The sequence below is a fragment of the Gymnodraco acuticeps genome, unplaced genomic scaffold (assembly GCF_902827175.1).
Source record: "Gymnodraco acuticeps unplaced genomic scaffold, fGymAcu1.1, whole genome shotgun sequence".
Taxonomy (NCBI): Eukaryota; Metazoa; Chordata; class Actinopteri; order Perciformes; family Bathydraconidae; genus Gymnodraco; species Gymnodraco acuticeps.
The window spans coordinates 3,234,771-3,247,818 of record NW_022990701.1 but is presented as its reverse complement, the minus strand read 5'-3'; the positions used below and the strand labels follow the sequence as shown (position 1 = coordinate 3,247,818).

Sequence of the window (13,048 nt, the reverse complement as noted above, 5' to 3'; positions counted from 1 at the left end):
TGAACCCCCGGTTTTTTGAAGATTTGGGTACGGAGGAAAAGAGAGTTTTGTTTTCTGACACTTTGTGAGTTCCCTGACACACCGGGGACACATAATGATGTATAACATACATTAAAAAGTGCATTTTTGCATGATAGGTCCCCTTTAAATCATCTTGCTGCACACTATCTGACGGATAACGGTGCATCCAGAGGGTTTTAAAAATGGAATTGATCAGACCATTTTGCATTAAATATCACTTTCATTACTGATTAGTCCAACTACTTTCTGAGAAAGCTAATTATTGTTGCATCTATATACACACCATTCACAAAAACAAAAATTAAAGAGACATTCAAAGGCTTCAAAATATTTATCAATGACTTTTTACACCAACAATACCAGCTGCAGAAGTTTTATTGCAACCACATTACTGCCTAACGCTACAACTATTCATGACTACAGTCGAGAAATAATTGCACACAGACAGTCTCAATATTTTTTAGGAATAATTTATTGCCAGTAGGAAAGCGTGAGCTTGTGGCAGTATTCAATAAAAACCTTAACAAGACCATAGCATTGCTCACACACACATAGACACCTGAAAAAGTCACGTGTCCATGGATAACTCTGCACTATAAATATATTGGGTCCTATTTTCTTGGTGGAAAAATAAAGAGGTTCCAAAGTCAAAATGTACAGACAAACAAAATTAAAAAACAACAAGAATATGCAGTCGTTCATTGAAGACCCTTTTTGAAATGAGCAGGAGACAATAAGATTTACGAGTACACTGTGTTCGGAAAAGCCACGCTCTTTTCTTCTCACTCTTTTTTTAACTTTTCCTTTTTTGTGAATGTAAGCACAGTAAGGTTGATAATGTCACACCATTTAACTCTTTTTTGTTGAAAATAAAAGCATAGAATATCTACAAAACCTAGTAAACTTTGAAATCAAAACTGTACATTTAAATTTACATTGAAAATGAGCACTTGTAGAAAAACATTTTGCTTGGTTGAATTTATAGAAACAGAGATATTGTGAATTATTCTTTTTTTTTTTTCTCATGATGCATATCCTGACCCTTCAGCCAATCCACTTCCTGCATGATGAAAGTTACATAAAGTATGGCACCGCCAACGTAAAAGGGCAGGAGTTGGACTGATCCGACGTTAAGATGCTACAGAGTCTCTCCGATAGCTTCATGAGATCTTCTCAGCCGATTGGTCTCACAACCAGTCTCAACAACCCCCGTGTGTAGACTCAATTCATTGTGTGTTTGAATGTATGTATGTGTGGATGTTGCGTTTTCTGTGTACACATACTGTGCATGTTTGGTGTGTGAGGGGTTAACATAAGGTGTAGCTGTGGGTTCAGGCACTTTTGTTTGGATCCAGTGTCAGACTTCAGTGTGCTGCTGGGAGTCGAGCGCCGGGATGGTCAGCCGCTCAAAGTGGCCCTCATCGCCGCTCTCGTAGTCGCTTATCATCGCCTCGGACTCCTCGCAGCACGCCGACATGTCCGAGCAGGAGGCTGTGGACGTGTACAGGGACAGGGACATGTTGTCCAGAGCTGACGAGTCAAAGTCCCGACTACACCCTAAAGGGTAGCCCCCTCTGTAGCCGCCGGGGCCCATGGTAGAGGCCGGAGTGGTGTTGCCTGAGGTGGAGGTGGCACCGTGGCCCTCGCTGTCGCCCCCCTCGCCGGGGTAGGCGTGCTGCGGCAGGTACTGGTTAAGGCTGTACAGCTGGGGCAGGGCCGGGCGCTGACGGACCCCGGCCGGGCTGCCCGGACCGCTCCTAGATGGGTCTAACTCTCTTCCCATGGGCCTCAGCGTGTCGCTGTACTCTGGCAAAGGCGGCGGCGGCAGGTCGTCGTTGGCGTTGTAGTCATCGGGCGGCGGAGGGAAGTCGCTCTCGATGTCGAAGCCACCGGGATAGTAGTCGGTGTCCATGGCACTCGGGTCGCTGTACAGAGGGGCGGGCGACTCCACAACCTCATACTGTGGAAACTCCTGGATTCCAGGAAGTTGGACACTTGGCATCCAATCAGATGTGTCCCAGTGATATCCTGTTGGATAAGGAAAAGCCCAAACACATGTATTAGTACTCTGCACTAAAGCTCTCAAACAGTACAATTATCACCATAGGGCATTATGTTAATGTTAACAACCCACACCATGCAACATTTACACAATACATCACACCAACACAATGAGCTGTTCATTAATAAACACTTAACTTCACATTTTAACACAGCGCAGGCACGTTCACAGACTTTAAGCACACAGACACTATTATTGTCTCCCTGTTATTTGTTCCATTATATCTTGTTAACAGCCAAAACGTATTTTTATAACAAAATCTCCTTCTCCTATCCCTAAAATAAACAAATAAAATGTGTTTGATAAATAACATCTCATTGGACTTAAATATATATTAACATTGTGTCCAATAGTCCTAAATTTCTATCTACAGTTCCATATGGCAACACAATATGAGCTAAGCCACGCCCACTTCCGAACTATCCAATCATATCTTTGGATCTTTCTATCATTGGATTTAGATCCAACTGGTTGCATTACTTTTCCCACAACATGGAAATACGTCAAATTATTGAAGATGAAGACGAAACATTTTTCTTCCCTTCACCAGAAAGATAAGATTTACTGGGACTGATTATTACTAAACCACTTTCAAATACAACAGATGTATAAGAAGTGTTAAAAAAGAGTTACTGTAAATGCTGTGTCAAACCATTAAAATAACTTACATAGACAAGCAGACACAAGCGACTCCTATCCAGTCGGTTACATTTCCAGTTAGTTACTGAGCAAAATATTAAATCATATAATGCTCGGATTAACATTTTCTCTAACGTTGTCCCGGCATCAAAGCCATGCATGGGAATGATTTTAATACTCTTACAGCGGCAGACAGTAACACCTTAAGAGGAGCGAAGCAGAAAGCACTCAGTGTCTCACAGAGCAGTTAACTCTTTCCTCACTAAGCTTTGGGGTGAGTGGTTAAGAGTTAGACGAGGGGATTGGGGCAACACCAGTGAACATCAGGCAAACAAAGATGTAAAAAGTCACCTCTTGGGTTCTTGAGATCATGAGCCAAAAACAACTCTTTATATGAGGCAAGGAGGAGGAGAAAGAGAAAAAAGAACATTAAAACCTGAGAAGAAAGAACAATGGGCTAAGAACACGAATGAAATGAGAGACATGACAATGATAAAGAGTGACGGGTAATTCATGGACAACAGGTTTGTCATTTTCTCAAACCGACTTCTTGAGGTGTGCAATCAAAGGTTGGCAAAGTTATTTACTGAGACTTGAAGGCAACACTTCTGTGCCTGTTTAATTAGCAGCTGAATCTAAAAGAATAACGGGTTGGATTTGGTTCGTCAGTGTAAGATAATGGCAGCTCTTTCACCTGCACTTCACATCCCAACACCAAGAATAAACTGAAGGGTGGAAGCAATAAAAGAGTACCTTCTCCTTCCACCGTGTCAACAGCACAGTTGACAAGGTGGATTACCGTCACTAGGGAGGCTTGTGAGAGGCAGGAGAAAGGGGAGTGGATGGGAGAGATCAAGCATAAGTACAAATGGTTTCATCATTTCAAAACAAACACATACAAATGAAGTGCATGGTGGAGTTGATGCCAACACGATCAACACTTCCTACAAACGTTGCTGTCCCTGCTGAACACACTTATTTGTACTTATCCGTGGTGACTGAATGCACGGGTGGGGGATTGGCTAGGCACAAGACAATGGTGGAAGGCGGCACAGTATGGGTCTGGTTTTGTTTATGCAAGATAACACAACAACATACTGAGATGCTACGGGTGCCATTCACAGTACAGATGGAAGAATCAGTGAAATTCCCCGGAGACGTGAGCACATTTCCAACCCTAACACCGAGAAGAGCCAGTGTGTGTTTAGAAAACAAACTGAGGGAAATTAAGGAAACAGAAATGGCTTGTTTAGGAAATATTCAATTTCTAAATCAATTTAGGATTCATTTGTACTTTTCAAAGGTTTTGATGACTTATGGGAGGCACAATCCCCACCATGGTATCCCGGTAATGACAGGGTAATAAGGTAGATGTGATGAGAAAATAACAGGAGAACATAACATATGCGTGTATACCCTTGTGATATGTTCCTGGATGTTTGCGTTACACATCACTTTGCAGCTACATGTTGAAAAAAAAGAGACAAAGAAAAAGGCATGCATGTAAATAATAAAAAATAATAAAAAACAAATGCGGATATATGTGAAAAGAAATGACTTCACGATGGATTTTCAAACAGGTTTCTAAGTCATCAAACTCCTTTTGAACACAGGTAAACTGAGAGCGGGCGGATTAGAAAAGGGTCAGAATGTCTTTTTTGTATGTATGTAATACGTATACATGCAACCCCGGGAGAATTACACTGCACATGTTTTTGTGAATGCTTCCGTCTGTACCGGCAGTGATTGAGAACTTACAGGCTGGACCCCCCTATTTAAAACCTTGTTCTGGATCTGTGGACTGATTTGATCCATATGGGAGCTGAAGCCCCGCAGCAGAAGGAAAAAGAGAACAACATGTGACCCCAGAGCCATTTGGGCCATCCATTGTGAGCATGCAAAGAAACAGAGTTAGCAAGAAAATCATCAAGGCTCTACAAAGACACAGGTAACTATTGCAGAACCCTGCAGGCTGATCAAACAAAGGCAATAAGAGATTAAACTCATCACAAATGCAAAATATCATCTCATACATGTACGTGTTATAAAATATGCTGTTTTTATACTATGCAATGTGGTTAGTTTTCCTCAGATGCCTAAGAGATAGATTTAACACGCTGAGTGGCAGCATACCGTTGTCATCGCAGGACTCTGACTGGAAGGAGCTGAGGGACTGGACCTCAGACATGCTGCCCCGGGTGTTGTAGGGGTGACAGGCGCTGTCCTCTGCAGGCTTCTTACTCAGGCACGGGTCCAAGTCCACCACTTTAGCTGGAAGAGAAAGCACAGCCTGAATATAGTGTATGGAAGCACATGGAAGAGATAGGATCACTTCCTGTGTAGGGCAAAGCAATGTGTTTGAAATAGTCTATAGATGGGCAACAATAGAAAAGACATAGACGGAAGTATACGTTTGTAGGATGTTGCTTTTTTTCAATTTCTATGGGAATTTTCAAAGTATAGTATAGTTTTTTTAGTCTCAAGTATAGTTTTCCTGGTCTCAATTTGTATTTCAATATGGGCAAAACAATAAAAAGTACAAGGACATATTTTATGAAGTGTTATTTATAATGCATTATATATGATCATATGTAAAACCACTATTTGCTTTCAATTACATTTTGAATTTACTGAATTTTGTATCAAGTTTAATCATCGTTTGGTACAAAGTATAAAGAAAATGGAGACAAAGTAACTAACTGAAAATGATTTAACCTGAGGTGTACAAATGTAGCATTGCTTCTACTTTTCCTCTTATATGTACAAAAATGTCATCATCCTTTAACGGGTACTTTTAGGAACATTGAGAACTTACCATCATAGTCATAGTCCCAGTTTGGCTTCTGGATGGAGTCGCTGTCTGAGACGGAGTTGGAGCCAGGGGGGGGGGGGAGGTTGGGGGCGACGCTGCACACGGCCACGGTCTTGCGGTGCCCGTGCACAGTGTCCGGGTTGAAGGTGCTGAACTCAGGGTGCTCCGGGATGGCTGAGCCCTCGAATGAATTCCTGTCCAGGTTGTTCCTCGAGTCGCTTGGAATGCTGGGAGTGTAGGAGATGGGCCTCACGGGGACCTGGGGGGGGATGTCGGAGTAGATGTTCTTGTTGAGTTTGACGTCGAAGTACGGTCTCTGTAGGAAGGAGTGAGGCGTGTTGGGACTGGCCAGATGTTTGTTGTCGTCGTTGTGCTTGGACCTTCTGCGACAGGCCTTCTTGCGGATGATGATGAAGAGGAGGACCAGGATGAAGATGCTGGACACAAACACCACGATGCCGATCACCTCCTCCAGACCGATGTTCCAGGAAGTGGAGACGAAGTCATTGCGGACCTCGGCGCGGAGTTCGCACATCTGTCCGTTGAATCCCAGCGAGCAGTTGCATTTGTACGAGCCGTATGTGTTCTGGCACTGGCCTCCGTTGGAGCAGGGGTTCTTGATGCACTCGTCAACGTCGCTCAGGCACCTGAAGAACACATCAGAGTTCAGTGCTGTGTGTTACAAACTGCTGATACAGGAGATCAGACCTGTCTAGCCGGAGATATAAAGCATTTAGTGAGATCAGTTCATGGGTTTGAATTCATAATGTACGTACCTTTCTCCCTGGAAACCGACTTCACACTCACACACTGGACCGTCCAGGCTGTCGATACACTTCCCGCTGTTTTTACAGGGGTTATCTCTGCAGTACGGTCCCAACTGGCACCTGAATACAAAACAAGCTTACGTAAGAAAACTACAAAATATTGGAAGACGTGTTTTACAAGGTGTAAAATAATGGATCAGACATCATTTATAATAGCTGATCACCGGTCTATAACTTGAAATGCAGGTCTTACTCAAAGATTCAAAATGCAATGTGAGTATTAATATAAAATTAGAATTACATGATGTGTTTAAAGTATTAACTTCATCACATGATCATCATCACCCAGGCATACATGCAAAAATGATATCCATCAATCTAGTGCCATAGCATGCTTGTGGTCAAATGTGTACTTCTTGTTTTTAAAATGTGACGGATAAGATGGCTGTACCTTTGTCCTGAGTACTGTCCTCTGCACTGGCAGAAGAAGTCGCCTGCTCGAGGAACACAGGTGCCCCCGTACAGGCAGGGGTTGGAGGCACAGGGGCTCAGGCCAATCTCACAGTGGGTGCCCATGAAGGAGGCAGGACACTTACAGAAGTAGCCTGTGGAATACAAATAAAAGACGTATTCATTTATTGACGTTGTTAAACTCCTGTAATTCATCACAACAACGCCTGTTAGGAAATAATTGCTGGGGGGACTGAATTGTACTGTTGTTTTTATTTTAATGGTTTACTTTGCATAATTTACATTAATTCCAATAGTACAATGTTGTGCTCACCACGCTGTTTAGAGTTTGTTCTTTCTTTTCAAACTGAGCAGCAGATTTAGCAGAAAAGCCTCGTAGGGACAGTCAGGGATTATGCCCCCTGAACCACTGGCAAGTTTTTAATGTGAACTGATGCAGAACTGTTGAGTTTGCATTAACAGCAAACAGCACTTACTGCAAATTAACACTGCAAGCAGACGCATCAGATAACAAGGAGAGGTCGCACAAAACTCATAGAAGATGCCTCTCTAATAGCCTGCCTTCACTATACGAACAGATTCACCTTCCCAGCTGATACACCTGTTCTCAGGTGGCAGAAAATAAGCTCTGTTATATGATCAGATGAGTAATTTAGTGAATAATTAAAACTCCTTAATCTCACGGAGAAATGTAATAATGTTCAGATAAAACTAATTGAACTAATTCCAGTCCAATACAACCACTCTAAGTCTACCTTTATCACAAACGTTGGTCTTTTGTAGAGGCTCTTTATTGTGCTGCCTAACTGTGTTGTTATACACAGTGGTGCTTCTAATACTAAACTCACACTATTTATACAAACAAGAGCAAAGGGATAGTATGGCTGCATTGGTCTCTTTATCATTGTGTTTGTAGACCATCTTTTGAAAAGTTCAGTTCACAAAATGTCAAAATAGAGAAGAATATTCACACAATAATCCAGATCTTGAGATGACTTGTTACGCCCAACCAATAATAACAAAACTTGATTTACTTGCAAAAGCTCATTAAGTCAATACATAATAATAGACTACATTAATAAAAGTGATAACTGACAGATAAAAATGAATAGTTTATAATCTCATTCACCCTTTACACAGTTTATCAATTTAACTAAAGCCACCCGGGTGAGAACGTGAGTGCAATGAGCTGAGCAGGATGTACCTCCGTTAGGCAGCGAGGCGCAGACCCCCCCGTTGCTACAGGGGTTGCTGGAGCAGCTCTCGGCAGGTGCGAGGGCACAGCCTGGGCTCACGTCCACGAGGTCCTCCAGCACGGCGTGGGCCCGCTGAGCCTTGGTGTTCAGAGGCAGCTCCTGGCCGTTCAGGCTGATGGCCTCCATGCAGCCGCGCAGCCCGTTGGTGACGGGCAGGCTGCGACCGTGGCGAGCCGAGGCCAGCTGGCGTACATGCCCGCCGAAATAAATGCTGTTGTCGAGGTTGAGGGTCCTCAGGGTGCCCGGTGCTGTGCCTGAGGCGGCGTGCACCCGGTCCAGCACCAGCTTGGCGTAGTTACCATCCACCTCCAGTGTGAGAGTGTGCCACTCCCCGTCGTTAATCTGAGCGCTGTGCACAGACACCAGGCCGGGGCCACTGCCGCAGTCAAACTTATACTGCAGACGGCCGTTCACAATCTGTCAGAAATACAAAGTTAGAACATGATGAACATTCAGCATACGCCAGACATATGAAAGCTTCTAGTTTCAGAATTTGTGTTCTCTGTTTCTCATCTTGATCAACATAAGATTAAAATCTGGCGGAGAAATCGTAATTAAATTATGAAGGCACTGTTATAAATCAATATGTGACACTGTCATAAATCACTCCCTATCAGAAAATACAGTGTGCATTAATAATTCATTAAAATGTAATCTTGATAAAGAGCAACCCAATTTCAACAAGCTGTGCAGGAAGGCATCTTTATAAAACGCTGTAAGTTTATGTCTCTAAATAAAATAATTAAAAGTTATTCAAAGCCTCACATGGCTAAACAATAATAGCCAGCCAGGTTTTTAGTCTAAGGTCTGGCATGCAGACTGCTATAAGAGACCGACTCGAAGGAATGTGTGGAAAACAGCTTTCTGCTTCCCTCCCAGAACTAAAATAGCTCCTGTGTGTGAGGAGCTTTTTTCAACCCACCACCACATTCCCACCGTCCCTCATGTGAACGGGGGTTGAAAAAGGCTTTTTGAACCCTTCAGAACAGTTGATTGGTACACATGGCTGGGTGGTCTCATGGGAGGGCGGGTCAGTTTGTGTTTATTAAGCCCTTCTGATATGGAAATGCTGAGCGGTAAAACGGAGGGACAGTCAGTCTAGACTTAATTATGATAAGGAAGGTTATCAGTTTTGAAGACTCTGAAGGAATAAATGCACGTCTGAGCAATAAGGCAAGGCAAATATATTCACACACACCTCGAGGATGCTGTAGTCTGTTCCTTTCGCATACATGACAGTAGCATGAGTGGAGAAGGTCCTGATCCTCAGGGAGAGTTTCATCAGCTCCTTGTTCTCATTCTCCATCAGAAGGTACTTCACATAGCCGCTGCCGCTGAACGTCAGGGAGTTGCCATCTGACAGGAAGTGAGAGACATGAATCAAGAAGATGTGGGACAGGCATGCAGCTTTTACATTATTTTCATCATTACTCCAGGGTGAAAAGGCTGGAGATAGGGAAGAGATAACGATATCTGGAAACAGAGATTAATAGGTGGGTGGTCTTACCGGAGCACTTGCCCTTTTTGCCCTCTGGACACACACAGCTGTACACGGCTTCTTTAGGATCTGCCACACACTCCATTCCCTCAGGACAGGGGCTGTTCTCACACAGGTTGTTCACCATGGGACATGTGCCACCTAAACACACACACACAACACACAACACACTTCCAGTCAGATCAGGCGTCTCTAACAGACAGTGAATGTGTAAATCTGTGTGTGGTTAATGAGCCTACCTTCACACTGGCAGGTGGCGGTCCTCAGGTGTCTCGGTGAGACGAAGCTGAGGCGAGCCGTGCTGTATGTGGACATCGTGCTCTTGTCCAGGGAGATGACCTCGTCGCAGAAGCTTAACGGGCAGTCCAACCCCGCGCACAGCTTCTGCACCACCCGCACGATCCGAACGCCCGTCATCTCCTCGATCACAGCCGCAGAGGAGTTCAGCTTACGGAAGACCACCTGAAAACACAAGAATAATCAGCTTTTCTCTTTTTTATGTCTTTAAAAACTGACATCTTTGAAACTTTTTGGACTAGATAATTATTTGATTAATTTAACAATTCTTTACTAGGGTTGGGATGTATAAAGGAAATCATATATCACAGTATTTATAGTCAAATAACTATGAAACAATTTTGAAAGATATTTTAGCAATGAAAATGTCTAAATAAAGTGGAAATAATGACTACATTCAGGAAATTACATCACTGTACTGTAATGTAGCCTTTAAAATAGAAAATACTTAAAATTTTACGATATCAAAAATCTATGATATCTTGTCTCATGATACGATATTGTACACTACATTTCCCGGCCATATTTTGTACCATTAACTATAAATGACCATCAAATGTTAGCATAGCCGTTCTCACCTCCTGAGATTGGTAGGGGGTGCCGGACCTCTCTAAAGCCAGCAGCACGTCCAGGTCTCCGTGCTCTGAAGGCTGCAGGCTCACCAGCTGCACCTCACTCCTCCGGACCCCTGCGATGTTCCTCAGTGCCCGCTGGAAGTTACGCCAGAAGTCCCCGATGAATTCCTCAGGGGCGATATTAGCAAAGCGCACGGCAATGGAGTTGTCCAGAGCCTGACGTGTTGCCTGTCTGACGTGCACGGTGACGTCAGCCGCCATGGTGAAGCGCCCGTCGGTCACTGTCACGTTGAGAGGGTAGTGACCCACATCGAGGGGGCGCAGGGCGATGACTTTACCATCGGAGGCGGACACTGAAAACAGGGCTCCACTGTCGTCCGATGAGGAGGAGGAAGGGGCGAGGCTGTAGGAGAGGGTGTCGTAGATGTCCTGGTCGGTGGCGTGGATCTTGCCCAGGACACCTCCGGGGTATTCATCGCCCGCGGTGGTGACAAAGATATCCAGTGGAAGGATGGCAGGAGGGTAGACGCTCTCCTCGATTATTCGCACACTGATGAAGGCGGTGGAAAGGAGCTGAGGTTTGCCACTGTCTGACACCTGGATATGGAGAGAAGAAAATGATCAGTGTTAGTTTTTGTCTGAAAGCTTTCTTTTTCCAACAGCAGAGGGCAATCAAGCTCTTCCACTGATAAGTTAAACCACATCTAGACACTGTTGGTTGTCTGCATATTAAAACATCTACAGTTCATGCATTTCATCAAGCACACTCTCACACGGATGGTCATCAGTTAAAAAAAACAACTATAACTCAAACGTGAGTGTTCATCTCGTGTAACAAGACATCACACTTACATTTCATATCCCATCTGCCCACACTTTTTTTTTTTTTTCGGCTAAAGTGACACATCAACACCCAGCAACACATGCGATTGTGCCAACTCAAAGCAAATGTCTTTGATTTGTTATTCTCCTTTGAGATTTACTCCCATGCATCAGCTTTGATGTATGCCTATTCCACTTCAGCATCTTACAGACAGTTGTTTGCAAGGTTAAAAGCTTTATTTAGAACTTGTTTAAAAGATGGAGAGACGAACATTGACTAGAGTTGGGATGTAAGGAGATATCAATGAGCATGACAGAGAAAAGGGAATAGAAGAAAGACAAATATATCAGGTTGCTATGCCTTGACGGTTAAATCAATACAACCTCTCAACTGCGGTTTCTCCTCTGCGCTGTGACTCACCTGAGCTTGCAGTAGGTAGTGTTCTGTACTTTTCCTATTCAGTGCTCCCACGGCCACTAAAGCTCCCTGCTGATTGATGTGGAAAGCATCGCCCTCATTCCCATCCACGATGGCGAAGGTGAAAGGTGGGCCGTTGTGGGAAGCGTCCCGATCGGTTACGGTGAGCTGGAGAACACTTGTGCCTTTTGGTCGGTTCTCCTGTGGGATTCAAGAGAGGCATGTGTAATGTTTGTCGAGAGAGGAGGTGGCTCACCTGATGCTCTTCATCTCTACAATGTTTTGCAAAATGTAAGAATTGCACGGTGCGAGAGGAAACGTAACAGAGACTATTACATAACTGAATATTTGTAAAGCTAAAAATTGGGAAAACATAAGCTTCTCTAATTTTAATCAACTAAATACGACTGATCGCCACCACACAGAATCATTTGATTCATTGCTAAACACTGATTATAATTGCTTCAAAGATTTGGGCAGGTTAACAGACGACTTTATCTTCAGAAAAGGAAGGCTTCCTCTCTCGTGTTGTGTGTCCCTGATTGGTCTTCAGATCTGTCCCTTGTAATGCAAGTCCTGAAACTCATTGTTATTCTCAAACAACTCCTAATGCTCCTGGTGTTGTGAACAGTGTGCTTTGTGTTGCTTACTTGATCTTTTAGGAGTGCATTTGTGCTTTACTTTGATCGGGGATCCATAATAAGTCAAATAAAGGCGGTTAGGATTTCTTTTGAGGCAAAACAATGTTTCATTAGTAAGTACTCGAGCTGTGTGTGCGACGCCTCCGCACAATAAACAGAAAGGAACATTAGAAATAAATCATCTATCTTTGGAATCATGATTTATGTCCTAAACTGTATTACAAATGCATCTAGCTTAATTATTTTCATTTCAACACCCTTTCACTTCTCTCCAGTGAACCGACTATAGCTCAGTATCTTGCACATTTCCTCTCTTCATCACTCCTGCCTCACAGCCTATCCCATGTATTCCCTTATCTTAATTCTCATACTTAAGATGCATCCTCTGTCTTTTGATTCCCTCCCCCTCCTCCCTCCCCTACCTCTGTTCTTGCTCCAACATCCGACTTGCTTCTTGACATTCAAGTCGCACAGTCTCCCATTATTTCTCCCTGTTAATCCCTTTCTCTGTGTCCACTGCAATCCCCCCTGCTCCTCCTCTCTTACTTCCTTTCCATCGACCTCTTTCTCATCCTCTACACCTTTAATCAGCCATCTTCGCTGACCTCTCCCCCCCTCTCACCTGGATGATGAGGCTGTAGTTGGCCTGGGAGAACAGCGGTGGGTTGTCGTTGACGTCTGAGATGTCGATGTTGATCATGGCGCTGCTGGAGAGAGGGTTGGCCCCGTTGTCTGAGGCAACCACCATCAGAGTGAAACCTGAGGTCTG

The 13,048-nt window shown here is 43.8% G+C and overlaps 1 protein-coding gene across 9 annotated transcripts in view; it reads right to left on the bottom strand.

Annotated features, from left to right (window-relative positions):
* Positions 1-337: 337 nt before the first annotated feature.
* Positions 338-13,048, bottom strand: part of fat1a (FAT atypical cadherin 1a) — a 67,976-nt gene continuing 55,265 nt past the window's right edge. For 2 of the 9 annotated variants that reach the window (XM_034231529.1, XM_034231532.1), the window contains 14 exons: positions 12,902-13,045; positions 11,642-11,839; positions 10,402-10,995; positions 9,766-9,988; positions 9,536-9,667; positions 9,227-9,384; positions 7,977-8,445; positions 6,753-6,906; positions 6,311-6,421; positions 5,538-6,181; positions 4,856-4,993; positions 3,476-3,535; positions 3,074-3,109; positions 338-2,049 (listed from right to left, as the gene is read on the bottom strand). In XM_034231529.1, coding sequence (XP_034087420.1) covers positions 1,379-2,049; positions 3,074-3,109; positions 3,476-3,535; positions 4,856-4,993; positions 5,538-6,181; positions 6,311-6,421; positions 6,753-6,906; positions 7,977-8,445; positions 9,227-9,384; positions 9,536-9,667; positions 9,766-9,988; positions 10,402-10,995; positions 11,642-11,839; positions 12,902-13,045 — 3,732 coding nt within the window. In that variant the 3' untranslated portion in view covers positions 338-1,378. The other 7 variants (XM_034231531.1, XM_034231535.1, XM_034231534.1 and 4 more) reach the window with 5 other exon arrangements.